The sequence below is a fragment of the Apostichopus japonicus genome, chromosome 1, assembly GCF_037975245.1.
Source record: "Apostichopus japonicus isolate 1M-3 chromosome 1, ASM3797524v1, whole genome shotgun sequence".
Classification (NCBI taxonomy): Eukaryota; Metazoa; Echinodermata; class Holothuroidea; order Aspidochirotida; family Stichopodidae; genus Apostichopus; species Apostichopus japonicus.
This window is the reverse complement of record NC_092561.1, coordinates 937,022-956,402: the sequence shown is the minus strand read 5'-3', so window position 1 is coordinate 956,402 and position 19,381 is coordinate 937,022. Positions and strand designations below refer to the sequence as shown.

The 19,381-nt window shown below is 38.2% G+C and overlaps 1 protein-coding gene across 2 annotated transcripts; it reads left to right on the top strand.

Annotated features, from left to right (window-relative positions):
* The first annotated feature begins 2,280 nt into the window (after nucleotides 1–2,280).
* Nucleotides 2,281–12,832, top strand: LOC139971356 (uncharacterized). Of its 2 annotated transcripts, none has more exons than XM_071977756.1 (5): nucleotides 2,281–2,420; nucleotides 3,431–3,451; nucleotides 6,132–6,267; nucleotides 6,556–6,680; nucleotides 10,775–12,832. In XM_071977756.1, the coding sequence occupies exons 2-5, from the start codon at nucleotides 3,439–3,441 to the stop codon at nucleotides 10,861–10,863; spliced, it is 363 nt and encodes a 120-aa protein (XP_071833857.1). In that variant the 5' UTR covers nucleotides 2,281–2,420; nucleotides 3,431–3,438; the 3' UTR covers nucleotides 10,864–12,832. The 2 variants fall into 2 exon arrangements, with proteins under 2 accessions (XP_071833857.1, XP_071833939.1); XM_071977838.1 differs by having other exon boundaries at nucleotides 6,556–6,690.
* The last annotated feature ends 6,549 nt before the right edge of the window (nucleotides 12,833–19,381 follow it).

Genomic DNA, 19,381 nt, shown 5'->3' with positions numbered 1-19,381 from the left:
ATGCCTTTTTTTGTGTGTACACTCACTGGCTGGCACACACTCGCTCGCGGTCTTCATGGCCACTGCATATTCGACTAGGCCTATTATGATTCATTGACTGAATACATTTTGAATTTATGATTATAAAACTTAAAGTATCGCAACTCCGAATGTACACAAAACCCTCGTACATATGTACATCGGCTACATCTATACAATTACAAATAAGATAAGATAAGATAAACTTTATGAAACCCCACAAAGGGTAATTGAATGCTCGTATAAAACAAGTATATATAACATCTAAAAAGATAAGAGATTACAAAGTATGAAAACATGTGTACATAGACAACAGGAGGAACGAACAAAAATCCGAAACGATACATTGCACTGTGAGGAGAGGACGAAAATAATAACGAAAATACCAACAGGGCAAGCATTAACGTCTAAGAAGAAGGTTGTGTCGTTTCATGCATGCATTGTGGAATGAAGGAAGAGGGGTGTCTGTTAGTTCTAGCCAACGGCAGCCTCATCCTACCACTTCTAGGGATGATCGCTCTATCCAGAAACTCGCGGACTGGGTGGTCTTCATCAAGAAGAATCCTTTCCAACTTAATCCCCAGTTGGTGTTGATACGACGAGGCCAAGGTTGGCTGACTATCCCAATGATACGACTTGCCTGTCTGATCAGAACATCAATACGATGTGCATCTTCCTTCCTGTCGTTGCCTCCCCATGAAACCAAATTATACTGCCAAGCACCACAAATAATAGAGTTATAGAACTCTGTTATATGTACAGTGTTTTATTTTGTTGTATACTATACACAGTACAATAGGCTACATTACATGTGCTGTGTAGAACGGAGTCAAGCGAGTAAACAAACGATCGAGGACTGCCTATAATGGGCGCAGTAGTTGTGAATAGTTGCTTCATTGTGTTAAGAACACTATACTTTCGTTCATATATACCTACCAAAAGTTTTGGAAGGTTGCTAATGTGATTATCTTGAATATGTTCGTGTTGATCATACTGATATCGACAGAGTATGGAGGGATCCATGTTGAATACTAAAGTATATCATGTGCTCGCTGAGAGCCAATCAGAATCGAGGAAATAATTTCAGTGTCAGTTCAGTTTGGGAAAAAAATATTCGCACCCGGGCCTGGGTCAAATAGAGGGCGCGTGAAGTTTGGGAAAATAAAAATTTATTAGCATTTTCATAATGTAATTGAGAGGTATGAAAGGCTCCTCGGTGATGTATCAGCACCCCCCCCCCTACTCCACCATCCACTCGCTGAGCCCCAGCTGGACCTCGAAGCCACTGAATCTCGCTCTTATGTATAATATGAATCATATTTCATTGTGCTCACTGGCTAATCAATTATAGTTTGCCCCGGAATGTTGCATTTGCATAATTCAACTGTTGTAATCATGCGTTATATATATAGTAATAAACTACCATTGTCATGGGAACTGCAATTAATATGGGCACAAATTGGGTATTCAATTAAATTATTTTGGTTGTTCTTTATAATTTAGCATATTTATTTACATCTTTTTTTTGAGGGGGGGGGGTGTTGGATATGATACGTTGAACCTAGATGAACTGTTGTTAATTAGTGTTTGAGTAATTTTGACTCCTAAAATCATCATAGTATCATCTTATAATCACATCATCGGATTATCTGATCATATCACCAGGTCCCATACAGTACGACTATTATTTACAAGATATCGTTTGACTATCATTAAGTAAACAAATGTATTATTCTTAGCCAATAGTCATCATCACGTAATCATCATATCATAGGATCATCGGGTCTTATCATGGGATCATATTACCCGATCATATCATGATGACTATAATAAACAAGATATCATTGGATCATCATTCCTTAACATGGTATTATTCTGGATCCCTGTCATTAGCTAGTCATCATTGTTTCATTGGATCATATCATCCGATGGTGTGTAATCATATATCATTGATGAAACATCAAGACTTTACTGACTTTCATTTTTCACAGAAATAAATCTTTAAACATCAGTAGCTCATAAGGGAAAGTGGCTGGACAACTTAGTCTACAACACACAGCATCCATTTATCCTTATAGAGAAACATTCTATATATTTAGCATATTTACAGGTGGATATCTTGAAAACCTGTAGTAGCTACAGTATCGTGTCTATAGTAGACGAATTTCTTTTGGTTGGATGTTGACATATCAACATTAAATTTATAATATTTTAAGTATCAGAGATATGAAGTAGATACTTATCGGCATCCGTAGGAAAATGGTAAAAATATCGTCAAAACAATTCATGGAAACCGTTCGTCCAGGGTAGTATAACTGCATGCATTATTAAATTGAAAGAGTCTTCACAATGCGATTACTCATTGAGTCTGTTCACATATACTTGACGGAGCTTCACTTTAGGTAAGTATATCTTTCTTTAACATAACGTATGATTTTGGCCAGTTTCATATATCTAATTACATTTCATAATTTTATATCGTATACCGATACATTGTTGCTACCAAGTCTAAGTAGAAAATATATAAATACTTTGATCAACTGGCCATTATTATCGCCAAGAACACAATGGCTATCGCATTTATCTGGACGACTAGCGTTAGCAGCACCTCTTCATGTATAAGTTTCATGCCGCCGAGTGGCCCAGTCGTGTCCACATTAAACAAAACTCAATGATCAGTTACAGCAGTAATATAATACTACAAAATAGAAATAACAAGCAAGTACAGACCCTCTAGCTGTTTTCAAGTAAAGACAGTAGTGAAGGGCTTTGTCGTTAATTGTAAAGACAATGGAGTTGCGAGTTAAGGATCGTGGGCTAAATATATATATATATATATATATATATATATATACATGTTTTATACACACATATATGTATTTATATATATATAAATACATATATGTATTTATATATATATATATATATATATACATGTATTATACACACATATATGTATTTATATATATATATATATATATATATATAAATACATATATATGTGTATAAATATATATATATGTAGGCTATATATATTTATATATATAAATACATATATGTGTGTATAAATATGTATTTACATAATAATGTAAAAAAGGGGGGTTATTAGGGGGAAACAGGTCAACTTGAAGAAAACAGGTGTAAACATCTGATTGAAGGAACGATATATGCTTTTGGTCTATGGAACGCCAAACGGTCAAAAGTGTACGTTGATCATTAAATGTATACGATATCAAGTTGAACGTACTTTGTTGACTTTTTGGCGTTCCAAGTCATCGTGCAATTTGATATTTATGATCAGGATAGTAATTGTGAAAGTCATATCTGGTTGTCGTCCTTAGATTCTATTCTTTCTCAAATTTGAATTTAGTTTACTTTATAACTTATGATTGTTATGTCTGTTTCTTTTCAGATATCACCATGGCAACAACAGGTAGGTTATTTGAATCACTCAGTAATGCAATAACCATGAACCCACGATTCCACTATAACGAACTAATACCAAGGCGAACTGCACCTCCAGTCATGTTCTCGACTGATTGAATAACGGGGAGGGGGGGGGGGAGAGGTGCGACAAAAAACAAATTCAGTTCACCAAATTAAGAGAGATGTTAACATTTGCTATTCGTTTATTATATTTCCCAGGTACAAGTTAATCCTTGTACTGCAGTATTCTCAAACAATGCCTATAATCAAATCTGTGATATCTCCAAAAGTTTCGTAAGTCGTTCGCGACAGTTATCTCTCTCACTATACACCACTATTGATGGTTGGGTTTGTATTTACCATCACAACATCGCTTTCATAATGCTGTATATAAGGTGGCATACTACACAGCTACACAGCTAATAGTCATGATGTCAATAAAACTTACTAGAACATATATTTGCAAGTCAGAATACTCTGCCAACAATATTACTTTGAAATGGATTTCTACTTATGATCATATGGCAGCAAAAATCTCAGCTGGGACATACTTGAAACTGTTTCCCCCTAAACTATATCGGTACGTGTATACCTGTACTTAATCTATCGAATTCCCCTCTCAAGTTTCCAGAACTCTCGATCCTCTAAGTCACGAAGTAGTGAAACTTGGGAACTCTTTGTTTTGTACCAGCCCCGCCTCGAGTACCGTAAAACTAGCCTAAGGTGAGGGCAGTTTGCTATTAAATTACCCGATAAGAAAGTTTCCATTATTGAGAAAAGCCCATCATCCAAGTGATGCCATTCTTTGCCTGAACATTTTACGGACAATTTGGACGCAAAGATGTCTCTCAATCGCAGATAGTGACCTCAGAAAACGTGCAAAAGAGCACCAGGAGAACATCTTTTTGACATTTTCTATCAATTATATAACCTGGTGTCTTGTGGCTTGGATGTTAAAGAGCATGACTGGATGTACAGGTGGTGCAAACATTCGGTCAATTCAGGCAATATAAGAGGTCTGTTTAAGAGTGACCAAAACTTCAGGCTCTCATAGCAAAAAGTCTGCATTGTTATGATTTGCAAAAGTAGAGGTGCCATGAATGGCCAATGTGTCAGCTATCCAGTGATGGGTATAGGGTTTAGCTATTGAGAACTTTGATAAGAACTTAGAGACCACATTAGTCACAAATCATTAGTCACATTGGTAAAATAGGATGAACGGTCGTAGGAAGTTATCAATTAGTGAAGAGACGATAAGATTTGATGGTCTTCTCAGAGGGAATTTTAGTTTAATGTGTAGATGCTATGGAACAGTACAAATTTCAACTTTATAATCTCAAAATTTCTTTTCTCGTGTTACTCAAAATATCGACTTGCATTTCGTCTTACAATGCTCAGTTGTTTTGTTTCTCAGGGTTTTTATCTTTTACTCGAATTTTATGCTATACAGTTAGTCTAAATTTCCAGGAACACATGGAAAATTGCTACATTTTATATCGAACTTTACAATATTTTATTTCAGAATATGGCCTAGTATTTGATCTTAGAAATTCGCACGACAATCTTGACATTGTGACGACTTTTCCATTCCACAATATCGACTTAGTTTTCAAAATTTCACCCTTTATCTAAAAATGTCGTTGTGTATATCCGCACATTTTGATTATTCAATTTCAAAATGTCAACTTTTCGCCAAACTTTTTGACATTGGAGATTTGTCATCTCGAAAGTTTGCTTTTTCAATCTTAAAATATCGTTTTGTTATTTCCAACTTTTTGTTTTCAATATAAATACGGGGTCATAGCAGGAAACGTTCGGTGATGTTAAGCTTGACCGTTTATAATTTGCCTCTATATGCAGTCTGAAGTACAAAAGAGTATAGTGCAGAGTAACAACTTTGCTGCTAGAAATACCTAATTCCTCAAGTAAATATCAATAAGTACAGTTCTGTATAGATCTAACTGCACCATATTATTGACGCTAACTTTACCCAGTTTTATCGGAAAAAAGTGCTTACCAGAAGATTTCATTGTTAGAAATGCAAAGTTAACACACATCGTCACGAGAAGTTAAGTTGCTATATTTCTCGTGCCAGTGTGTGTTAACTATTGGCGTAGGGAATTAAACGTTGGCGTAGCAAGGAGCAACAGGGCTCCTGTGCAGCAATTTAAATTGGACCCCAAACAGAGTTTACATTCCACCCAACTTCCCAACCAAACATGGTTGGGAGTCTGAGTGTCATGAGACTTTTTTTTTTGTTTTCATATTTGGCACCTAGACACCAGATATGGTACGCACTCTCAGGCTTACTGGAACTGGCCGCCTGGATACTAAAGTTTTTGTGAGCCCGACGGCACATTAAACAAGTAGCCCAATTAGATATTTAAATGAATAAACCATGGGCTGTAAACAGTACATGAGACCGTTTTTGCTTATACTGATCATATGTTTAAAATCAATAGTATAGTAGCAGTTCTGATGGAATACGGCCGGCTTCAGCGAGGTTAATAATGTTATTATTTTTTTTATTTTCAATACATGACGGAGCTGCCACCCCGGCCGCCCGACCGCACCGGCATTGTTACGCCGCTGATCATGAAGTTTTTGCTTAATCTATTTTTTTATCATTTTGTGAATGCAACATTTACACCAAATCCATTTGAAGGTTTCAATGTTTCATTTTTTAGTCACATTTAAAATAGAGGTTACCAACCTGGTACATCCTTCCACGAATACCATATACGAAAACGTGAAAGCCGTGGACGGGGAAAACTTGTACCAGGCAATGTGCACATTGGAAAAGATACCTGGATCCGGGTTCACGTACGTTTTTTATTCAATAATGATAGATAGCAGTATAGGTCGATATGAGAAAGATAAATGATATATTTTCCCAATTTTTGGAATTAGTAAAATAAATTCACCAAACTGAATATGCCACTTTTTTTTATTTGATTGCAATCTAATATATTTATAGGCGAGTGATTGATTTAAGAAAAGAACTATGACGTTTTAAACTGTTGTCGTTATTTATTTATGTACTTTTTTAGTAACTACAACCATTTTCATTAATATGACAAATTGAGATTTAATTATTACCTATATACACAGCTTCAAGAGTGAAGAATCGTCGTATGGTCACTTCATTACAAGTATTAATTGCTTAGATCAAGATACAACAAAAGATGATTACTGGACGATTCGCATCAACAAGTTGGAAATCTGGGCGCCAAAAGGCGAGTATACGTAAGATTACAGATGCATCCATTCTAGACGAGGTCGCATGGGGTGGGGGTTCGCGGAAGGGTATGCCCAATGGGACGTTGGTGGAGATTGTGATGGGTAAAATATTTCAAACGGTGACATTCGGACTTCAAACGTTTAAATGAATTTAGTTATTATTATCTAACTATCATTATCTCCCTGTACACAGGTATGCATACACCTCTATACACGCCACTGTATACCGGGTAGCCCATACTGATAGATAGAATAGTTGGTTAATTTCGGGGAACTTCACCGATCAGTTCTTACCATGAGTAAAATGAGTAAACAATAGGATGTGTAATTACTTATTGTTTTTTTTTCTTCAGGCTCTTCATGAATTGGAACTTTTTGTTTTGGTGTAAATTTGTAGCCATGTCGTCATGGTGGGATTAATCTTATTAGAATCCCCATGCTTCTATATCCGCCTGTCGGTACACTCCATACGCCCTCCCCTCCCCCTCCCCTCCCCTCCCCCCGTATTGATAACCCTACTACTAGTTTTGTAGCATGAATACAAGGTAGACGTTATCGGGACAGATTCTGCCACACCTTTAAAACAAACAGTGAAACTTACATATCCCTAACCCCCTCCCCTCCTCTCCCCAATTTTGTGACAAACCTCCAAAGTGCCCCTTTTTATGGGTAAGAAGTCCATTGTTGCTAATTAAGTAATTCCCCATCTCTACAATGAAAACGTGCCCTTTTGTTATTTAACTACTATACTTTTGTTAAGAAATTTAGTAAAATGTAGTTAGAAAGTGCCCCTTTGTTGGATAACGAAATGAAAGCTAATAACAAACAGAATTTAGAAAGTATTTTTCTGTGGTAAAAAACATTCAAATACTAGAATTTGTGGTAGATGAACCCCATACACAGAAGGTTCAATTTTTTGTCAGGCGTTTTGTGGTAAAACCCGAATTTATAGTTTGCCCCCTGAAATCAGTCATACATCCCTTTGCCCTTCGACAGAGCAAACTGTCCAACCTCTCCCCCTCCCCTTAAACCCTACCCCCTCCAACCCTACCACCAGATTGCGCCATTGTGTCTGCTCCTGTCTAGTTATTGTAGTGCGCATGCGCGCTTCCAACTTGGGATTACTAGTCCGCTCCATCATTACATGGCTGGCTGGTGCATGCCAGCTGACCATACACTCTTCATAACAATCTCAAATTCACAGGTTCGCTACGCAGAAAAATTCCAGACTCAGATTTGCAAAGAATTGTGGCGGCGAACAGTTAATTCTGCACACGTTAATAAAATAAATCTCCTTGAGTAGCATACTTCTTCAAAACAATACGTAAAATTCTCTACTTTGGTTCGTTATACTCGAATTTAACAATACAAGTAACATTAGAACGCATTTGAGTTAACAGCATCCTGCAAAAACGTTGCAAGCAACAAATGTTAAACGTATTTATCCACAACGACTCGGCGTTATCTGTACTACTTCCAGGCGCGTATCCAGGATTTTCTAACCCGGGGGGCGCGAATTACTATCTAAGCGGAGCGCCACCATCGGTTGGCGCACAGCGTACAAGAAAATTTCTGGTTTTGATACCCCCCAGATCACCGGAAATAGCACTTCTCGGGCTTGAAAATGACCAACCAGATGTACACTTTTGCCTGAGAACCAAGTACTTCCCAAAGGTTTTTTCCATCCATAACCTTTTTGAAGATTGTCACCAGTCACACATCATGTTCGACCTCATTGCATGTCCTATGGATCATTGCTTTTGTGGGTGATTCTACGTCACGACCCACAATATCCGAAAGCCCCATTTTTCAAGGTTTAAACCCATTATTTGTTCAGAATTTGAAAATTCACATTTCTCGTGAATAAAATCACTTCAAAACAATTCATAATGTTGCACAAAATTCAATCTATGGAAATCAATATAGAAAAACCTCCTTGAACCCCTAACAGACAGGTCAAAGTTGCACGAGTAGAGGAAAGTATGATGAAGAATGTTGGTGAGGAAATTTTGGAAAATTGAGACACAGTTAATTTATTGGTGTAGAAATATTGCAACCTCTTATAATGGCTCATAAAACTTGGTTGAAGGAAATGAAAAATAGCAGATATTTCCGATATCAGGTATATCGAAACCGAACACTACACACATAGGCGTAGGTCCCGTAGGAGGCGGTGGCTGCAGCCCCCCCCCCCCCCCGCAACCATTTTTTTTCGGGCACCTACTGAAAGAAAAATAAATAGCAATGAATAGCTTAAAAATGATCTCCTTGTAATTAAAATAAAGTTTTAAGCTTGGCCGACATTACTACTGTAAAAGAGAGTTTTGACATAAATGGATCTGTATGATTTTTCTCCATCTACATAAGACATTTCGTTGTTTACATAGCATCCAGCGGTATACTGTGCAACTTTCACGGACCGTAAGGCACACGATGACATGCACTGTAATGACCGATGCTTGCTTATATGATATTGGCATTGATATGTTGAACGCGCGAAAAATTTTGGCTTTTTTTCGGGCAAGTCATTACAGCCCCCAAATCCAATTGGGCTCCTACGCCTTTAACTACACACATAGACAGTTTTTGAGGCTGTTCATCGTGGAACATGCATTTCAATGCTCACTGATATGATGTTATATCTGCTCTTTGCTTTACAAATTCGAACAGGCGTGTAGCGAGTAATTGCCAAGGGAGGGGCGAAGCCTGTGGGCAAACTATCTAAGCGAAGCGCCACCATGAGTTGGCGCGAAGCGTACAAGAAAAATTTTGGCCGAAAATGCCTCCCAGATCGCTGGAAATGACACTTCCCAGGCCTTGTAAGTTGCATCTAAGCATTGTCTATTTTGAAATTACTAGCGATGTCATAAAGAAAATTTGCTCGGGGGGGGGGGGGGCCGTCGCCCCCTTCCCGAAATGCTTCATGTACCCCGACGACTCGGTCGAGTTCAAGACCAGCCACAGTTGGTTCCATATAGCACAATTGTACAATTGTTTAAGGCGTCCATACACACACACGCGTTATGATAGACCATATATAGTATTTATATAGATACATTACTGAGAGAGGAAAAATGGAAACGTCAAAAATGGAGTTGTCGGTGTAAGGGGTAGGGTGAGGCGCACACCCCCTCCGTAATCCTTGATCTGTCACTGGCTATACCCTGTGTATATTATAGGGATCAGCGCTTTAACTATGACTGTTCCTCTTTCTCTTCCCGAGGTCTTGGCTATCTTCTACTCCCTCCTTTATTCCTTTTTCTCTCTTATTCTTTTTCTTTTCCCTTCCTTCCTCTCCTCTTTTTCTTTTTCCCCCTCCTTTTCCCTTTTTTCTTCTCTTTTTTTCTCTCCTCTTTTCATTACCCGGGGGGCGCGCGCCCCCAACGCCCCCCCCCTGGATACGCACCTGACTTCAGCTTTTGCAACATATGCAATTGTAACGTTCTTATAGGGGCATGGCATTATAAACTATGGCCGTGTAAGGTTTATATTACGTCTTTTGGATGATGATAAACCGGGGCCAAGAAATCGACCAATCAGTTTTTAATAGACCGGCGGGTGTTACATTTGCAATGATAGAATATTGGCCTACATGTATTTTAAATAACGTTACATTAATCGTCCATTAGGCCTTCGGTGCAAAGCACCGTGCGTAAAATTTCGCTTAACTATAGGCGAAGATTTAGTAACGTTAACATGTTGTTTCTTTTGACCAATCAGTGTCCAAGACTGTGTGTATTCTCTGTCACGTCCGAAACAGGAGTGATTTGTGATTGTGATGGTTTTAGTCATCATCTCTTCGTTTATATTGCAGTAATGTTTATAAACATTACACAGTGTAGCCTAGCTTTGGCACAAACGCCGAACTGGCTTCTTCGTGACCGAAATAACTTCAAAAGGTTACAGCAGGGAGTTGTTATGTAACCATAACAACTCCCTGGTCACAGTAACAAAGATCCCTCCATTGAATATGAACATCTAACTTTGACCTTCACCACGCACTACAATGACATGTGTTTGTATACAAATACAATTGTTCTAGTTGAAATGGTTTCTGTGTAACAGTTTTCCTTTCAATCTTATTTTGTAGGTGTGGATGAGCTGTACCCGAAGCAAGACGAGAAGTACATATTCGCGTATACCAACACCTCTGACGACCATGCTAACAAAATGAAGTAAAATTCGTCAGTGAAATAAAAACGCTATCTAGAAATATTGTACTCAGACTATTATCTCTCACGCTGCATTCACACCACACACACACACACCAAAATATTGTAACAAACATTGCAAAATATGTGACATAGTCTAGCCATAAAAAAAAATGGTCCTTGAAATGTTAAATGTCGTGAAATGTGCCTTGCAGCTGTATATGAGTTTATTTTATATATATATATTTTTTTGGTCATAATAATCAAAATCGCTGCTTTGACTTATCTCAAGTTTCACATAAATACTGTCAATAGGAAACATAAAAAAAAGAAAGAAAAAATATATGCCAATCTTCCAGTTTGCGTTTAGTACAATGATTAATGCTATAGCCTATTATTTAAAAAAAAAGGTTACTGGGCGACGATATATATTGTTTTTGTTTTGTTGTTTTTGTCGATATGGAAATCGATTGGAATTATTACTTATTTGCTCCTTAATTACTTTTATTAGATGATATTGCTTAGGACCGGGTGTCATATATAGTTTGACTCAAATTGACTCAAATCTAGTAATGCCGCACTATTGTAAACATTTCTAAAAAGGTGCTTTAATGCTGCATTTTAAAATAAATATGCCGCACTGGTGGTTTGATATCATATACCGACAAATCTTGTAGGACATTTATGGTACCTGGCAACTTGAGCATTTGATCAAATTTAAAGGTAACCAGTAGTGGTTCCAAGGTAAGGTAGCACGCTTTAAAAAGTATTACCACTGATGTTCTGATCCTCTTATTTGGTCACTGTTGACATTGAGCATGGGCGACCATTTATCTGACTTTCTAGCATATTTGGGGTACTACTGGTGACCAGTAACAATTAAAAAACAGTCCATCTTCTACAGAGTACTTTGAAGGTGAAAAAGACAAATATTGATCAATTTTCATCTTGATAGCTAATTGCTCCGTGGCTGAGATACGAACGTTTGAAATTTCACATATCTCAAACATGTGATATCGCACATATATATTAGGAAACATCAAATTATTTTAGTTTTTCTTTCTTCCATATTTTTCATGGATGCATTTTTGAACCCCCCCCCCCCTCCACAGCTGAAATCACTGTTTAATTTAAATGACATTTTCAATTATTTCAAATTTATAAAGAAACAAATTAAAGCCATGTTTGCTGTAGTACGAGTATGACGTCACAAAAAGTTGCGTAATACGCTTATCCGAAAGCAGCTAAGTATCTGCAATATATATTGTATATCTCTCAAGAACGCGGCTAGTTATGATGCTCGGAGTTTTATCCAGCTCTTTATGTATACCTATTTAGTTTTAAATCCACAGTTTGTTGTGCCTTAAAGTTCACCAAAATCGCTCCCTATATTCGATAAACTTAGTTTAATGTCGCTGTGTCACTCGGTATGGTTGGTACAACTTATTTCGCGCCATGGCGGAAGTAACATTTACAGAAGCCTAGCTCCAAGTAGCTCCACTCAAATAAATGATTTTAACGTTCCTGATTACAAGATTATACCTTTTCTCCGTCTCTCACTTAACGTTCAATTAGAGCGTCAACTTGTCAAATTACTTCAAGATACTGATTGGAAACAATAAATTAGGTAAACTATATGGTCATAACAATGATCGTGAATACTGGGTGATACTACTTCGGCAGCATTTCCAGAACTCATTTGTCTCAAGAAAAGAGGAAGCGACTCTCGTTTTGGACGGAAGTTAAATATGTGACATTCCAAGACTGATTTGTAAGTTAGGATAGCCTACTTGGAAAACTTCCGGTAACAATAATGTGTAAAGTCAATAATTAATGTCAATATTATAAGCGTATAGCTGGTAACTCACAGGAAGATGAGTAATGGTAGTCAGTAAGAGATATTTTTTTTATTAGAGTTTACAGTTTGTTGTCTTTGGCTTTAAGCCTCAGAGAAGCTATATGTATCTAAAGGTGAATAAATCCTGGTTCTATCTCAATCTACTAATTTCTCGCTCCATTATTGTCTGAGTGTGCCTCGCGCTGCATCCCGCTTCCTCGCGCTGCATCATTGGAGTAGTTGCTCAGTGGTTGTCGCCGGTGTCTTTCAATCATAAGGTCCCCGGTTCGAGTCACTTCAAGATTAATGTATGTCGTCCAGTTACGGAGTTGTTGACAATTGACAATTCAGAATCATGTAAGAGACTGTCTTCGGTCAGCTTGCGGCTTTGATAAGCCAATGATGGCTTCTTCGCGAGTTCCTGCTTGCAGGAGGATCTAATATACAAACAAACAAAATCCCTGTATTCAATATATTCCTTCCGGAGATTCGAGACGTAACGGAACAACATTTAGTTGGCAAGCATTAAGCTTGGGGTCAAACGTGATGGGGCATCTGATCGATGATTGGTTCAATATTACCTAACGCAGTCTATTATTAATCTTTATGAAATCTATCACTGAATGAAGCAAATCATGAGTGAGAAGGAAAGTAACACGTACGTGGTCCAGGGCCGGATTTAGGAATTGGCAACGTGGGCAGTTGCCCATGGACCTCCACAAAAAGGGGCCTCCACATATTTCATGAAAAAAATATAAGGAAAATGTAGGCTGACACGTATCATCAATCAAATTAATACGTCGCGTTTTACGTCATCTGCATATACGCAAGCCATATTCAATTGTGATTGTATCAGTCATGAGTCATTTTTAAAGCGTTCCCAAATGTAAAGGGGCGGATCCATGATTTTTTCTTTAAAGGAGGGGGTGTTGCTTTTGGATCTTTGAAGTCGATTCCCCAATTAGGGGGAGGGGTTGGGTCTGGAAGAATCCTGCTCTAGGTCTAGATTCGAGGTTATGCTAATCAATTCTTTTGACTTTTATTTGTAGTTATAAAGAGCGGGGTGGGGGTTGACTTCTAGCATAGTTTTCACAGGGCCATCAATCATGGGGAAGGGTGACAGGGGGACACACAATATAAAATGCCCCCCTCAAACATGGGAGCTCAAACAGGGAGCAGAAATTTCTGCTATGAGATTACTATGTTTTATAAATGTTTTATTTATTTTGGGAAATTCAAGTAAGGAGAGATAAAGTGATTGTGTTCAAATACTCTCCGGCAACATCACTTTTTAAATGTACATATGATACCATATGTTGCGCAAAGATGTTGTTGACATCTGAATCAGAAGACGATTTTATTCTTGTGTGCAAGGTTTTCAAATGTTTCCGTTTTTCGTGTAAGTTTCAATGTTATTAACCACGATAAAGACCCTTAGTTACACCCAGATGATCAATGACTTGTCAGATGTGATATTTGTTTACATATATTTATGACATATCTATTCAGAAACCAAAGAGGAGCAAAGTTGAAGATATCTAGATGTATAAAAGCAATTTCAAACGTTATTGTATCTAATGTGTATTGCTAGTTTACAACAGGACAGGTAAAGATAGAGGATGCAACCTATATAGTATAATCAATGCAAAAGTTTTCAAAACTTGATCAAAACCAACTTCAAAATACGTTGAAGACTATTTAGCCACTTATTTTACTATTTGTGTCATTTCTTAAGAAAGCTCGTTTCAATACTTGTCTTTTGATTTATCATTATATTATGCTTCTAAATACGTCTAATGGAAAGTTTGGTTGTTAAAGTCGTACTTGGCGTGACATTTATCGAACTCTACTCGTAAAGTCAGTATAGCTCCTGTGGACGCCTTCTAGATACGTTCTATTGAGGAAAAGGTCGAGTATGATTTGCCGTGCCATTTTGCTGAGTACCTCTCCACACTTTCAACAGTATATAAGTACTTTGAAGGAGTGACGGCGAAGCGGGTGGTGGTGAGGGGGGGGGGGTGGGGCTGGAGTGACGTTAGCTTTCATTATTCGTAATGTCCAAAATTGCAGTAAAGAGGTAAACCCAAACTTTAACAAAAGTTATCTTCATAAACTAAAAATGGCTAAAATGATTGAAGTTATTCACAATTTGAACAGGCCTAAATTTACACAACAATAATGCTCCTTTTGGATTGCAATTTTAGAATTTGGCAATTACTTCCAACTTAGTTAATACGGAAACCCTATTGTTTCGGGTCAAGAGTTATTTGCTCTAAAATCTATCCCATACAATACGATAATTCAAATCTGAAATGTTGGCTGGATCCTTTCCAGGCGCGTATCCAGGGGGGGGGGCGTTGGGGGAGCGCGCCCCCCGGATAAGAAAAAGACGAGAGGAAAAAAAAGAGAAGAAAAAAGGGAAAAAAGAGGGGAAAAAAGAGGAGGAGGAGAGGAAGGAAGGGAAAAGAAAAAGAAGAAAGAGAGAAAAAGGAGAAAAAGAGGGAGTAGAAGATAAACGCCAAGACACCTGGAAGAGAAGGAGAAACAGTGACATCATTACAGCGCTGAACCCTATTATATACACATGGCCGGGTAGCCAGTGGCGGTTCGAGGATTACGGAGGGGACGTGCACCTCACCCTACCCCTAACATCGTCAACCCCATTTTTGACGTTTCCATTTTGTCCTCTCTCAATAATGTATATGTACATGTATACTATATTTGGTCTATCATAACGCGTGTGTGTGTATATGAAACCTGCTATGAAACCAACTGTGGCTGGTCTCGAACTCGACCGTGTCGTCGGGGAACATGACGCATTTCGGGAAGGGGCGACTGCCCCCACCCCCCCCCCCCCCCCTTGAGCATATTTTTTATGATATCGTTAGTAATTTCAAAATAAAAAATGCTTAAATGCAACATACAAGGCAGGGGAAGTGTCATTACCAGCGATCTGGGAGGTATTTTTGGCCAAAATTTGCTTGTACGCTTCACGCCAACAAATGGTCCTGGGTAGTGCCATTTCCAGCGATCTGGGAGGCATTTTCGGCCAAAAATTTTCTTGTACGCTTCGCGCCAACACATGGCGGCGCTACGCTTAGATAGTTTGCCAACAGGCTTCGTCCCTCACTTGGCATCGCTACGCGCTGCTCGAATCTGTAAAGCAAACAGCAGATATCACCTTATATCAATGAGCATGAAAATGGTGTTCAAAGATGAACAGCCTCAAAACTGTCTATGTGTGAAGTCATGGGCGTAGGAGCCCAATTTGATTTGGGGCTGTAACGACGAAAAAAATAACCAAAAATTCGGTTATTACATCGTATGCCATCGTGTACCTTACGATCCGTGAAAGTTGCGCAGTATACCGCGGGATGCTAATGTAAACAACGAAATGTCTTGTGTAGATGGGGAAAACCTTGAAAAGTGGGGCTGACAGGTATTGTGGGCCGCGACGTAGAATCACCTACACAAGCAATGATCCACAGGACATGCGATCAGGTCGAACATGATTTGTGACTGGTGACAATCTTCAAAAAGGTTATGGATGGAAAAAAAAAACTATTGGGAAATACTTGGTTCTCAGGCAAAAGTGTACATCTGGTTGCTCATTTTTAAGCCTGAGAAGTGCCATTTCCGGTGATGTAGGGGGTATCAAAACCAGAAAATTTTCTTGTACGCTGCGCGCCAACTGATGGTGGCGCTCCGCTTAGATAGTAATTCGCGCCCCCCGGGTCAGAAAATCCTGGATACGCACCTGCTTTTATGTGACTCCCCCCCCCCCCTCGATTTTTGGTGCGGGATGGGCATGATCACATTTCTACTCCTTATATATATATATATATATATATATATACACAATATATATATATAAATGAAAATCGTAATGAGTTGGAAAATCAAGAACAGTGAAAAAACTTCCAGCCTCCTCCAATATATATATATATATATATATATATATATATATATATATATATATATATAAATATATATATATATATAAATATATATATATAAATATATATATATAAATATATATATATATAAATATATATATATATGTATATGTATATATATATATATATATAGAAGCTTGTAGCGCCCCAATGGGTTGGCGCGTAGGGTAAAAGAAAATTTTTGGCCGAAAATGCCTCCCAGATCGCTGGAAATGGCACTTCCCAGGCCTTGTAAGTTGCATCTCATTTCTATTTTGAAATTACTAACGATATCAACAAAAAATACAAAAACAAATATGCTCAAGGTGAGGGGGCGGTCGCCCCCTTCGCCCCCCTTGGCCACGCGCCTGCGGTTAGAAATCTTGTAGGAAACAGGCCAAATGGAAACCCATTGAACCCATTTCGATGTGGATCATATGTATGATTGTACGTACTTACACTCATACACAAGAGATGTACAGAACATTATGATAATCATGAATTACAACTTGCTATACGGTCACAGGTCACAGAAACGACCACGAAGTGTCATTTACCTCATGCAGCATGTGTTGGATGAAATTTTGGCGGCCGCAAAATATGATTTGGATAAATAATCTCACGCATTATTTATAGCCACAAAAAAAACTATGCCACCAAATATTGGGGGATAATAGATACTATATCCCCCACCTAAAATATTGGGGTGTCCCCCCGTCACCCCCCCCCCCTCCCCCATGATCGCCGCCCATGCCATAAGGAGTCCCTACTATGGGCAGTTCAGTTTATTGAGATTTACACCAATTTTATGATCTGCTGTGCCTTAAATGGAAATATAATCTGCCTAACTTGCAGTGCTCCAAAACCTACTTCTGGGGAGTGTAACCGTACTATAAGAACAGCATGAGATGTAATCATCCAACAATTCATATTCATATTTGTTTTATATTGTAAGTCTTATAACATCAGGAGTGCAAAGCTGTGACCTAGTTATGTGGTGTTTCATTTTTACATTTCTCATGTGGATAACACTTACATGGGACTAGGCCTAGACTATAGCTATATCATTGCATGGATAGGCTTAGCCTAATTAACTGACATTTCAGCCCAACCCTGTTAAAGTTTGACACACAAGTATACCACCCCCCCCCCCCCATCCCAAAGCACTGATTATTGAGCAATTTAGATTGTAGTATAGTCTGGATTAAGATTAACCATACACAAGTTTCATGGTTTTAATAGTATAAAATTATCATTTTTCTCAATAAATTTCACATTATCAATACATATAACCTAATAAATCTTAATTGCTGTAGCCTAGACTGGGTAAGTTTTACACTAGGTTGTATGGGCCACTACAATAAATGCATCACAAGCAATATTTTTTTCTTTCACTGTCGGCAATCACTAGTATTAGCCATTTTCCCGAACATGTATATCACTATTGGTCTTAACATATCACTGTTTAGCTTAGGCCTAGCCCCTAGTCTTTTTAAAAGCGAAGGCAAGCTACATTTAGGGTCTAAAGTGTGCTGACCCAAGTGTATAATTAAATTGCTGTGTATAAATGTTTGGCTCCCGTTAGGTGTGCCCTCAGAAGTTACCGTGCACCATGCACAATTACTCGCATTCGGTAGAAGTAGAACTAGAAGTGATTTAGCGAAGGTCTAGGTCTTGCTATAGTATGAGTATGACACACAGTAGGCATACACTTTCTTAGGTCAAGTCCTGAAGGTACTTAATAGTTAGGCTATACTTTATCTATGACAGTAGTATATAAATACCAAATCATGAGAAGGATCTGGCATAACCAAGCCTAACAACGTAAGGGCTAACGTTAGGTTTATTTACAATATCGCGCGTACTGACAGAAATGACGAAACAGACCTGATCCCGGTATTTCACCTTTTATCTTTAAACAATTAAAGCACTCATTTAAGGTAACTCATACCCCATTAATCAAGCATGAATTTGACTTCGTCATCTGCCATAATTAGATGGTTAATTTTAGATTTCTTAGTTGTATTTGAAAGTTTCGCCGGCTTGCGATATTAGTACGTAGGAAGCCGCCAGTTCACGATTTTTGTGAGGACACGTGCTCAACTCCCCCCCCCCCCCCCAGGCCACTCTTTGGCGACACCACTGGTGATATCATACCTCCTATGGATCCTATATGTTGATAAGGATAAGGAAGTACTCGAGAAGGTCCAGAGGAGGGCTACTACTACTAGGATGTTAAGTTCCTTAAATGGTGTTCCTTGTGTTAAGTACCGCTGCCGAATCTCGCCACACTGGGGCTTAGGAGGTTACGTACGTGGTGACTTGATTCAGGTTTCAAGATTGTGTATGATTTTGACAATTTATCCTTCACTGACTTTTTCATGTATGCTAATAGAAGTTGTACCAGGGGTCATTGTCTGAAACTCGAAGAAGTTCTAAAGTAGGGTTAATATTCGGCATAACTTTTTTTCTAATATGGTTGTGAATGAGTGGACTCCGGTTTGCCTGAAAAAGTTATACTTGCAAGTAGTGTGATTAGGTTTCAGAATGCTTTCGACAAGTACTTTGAGCATTGTAATCGGATCTGATGTTGTTTTTGTGTCTTCGGTTATTTTTTCTCTCACCCATAGGTCCTTGATGGGGACTTGATTGTCACTCCTGATCTCTTTGTTTTCTATACTAAACTAAACTAAACTTGCTTCATAATGTAATGAAGTGATATATATATATCACACCTCCTATCAAACTCCATCAAGGTTATTAACCCTTTGCTC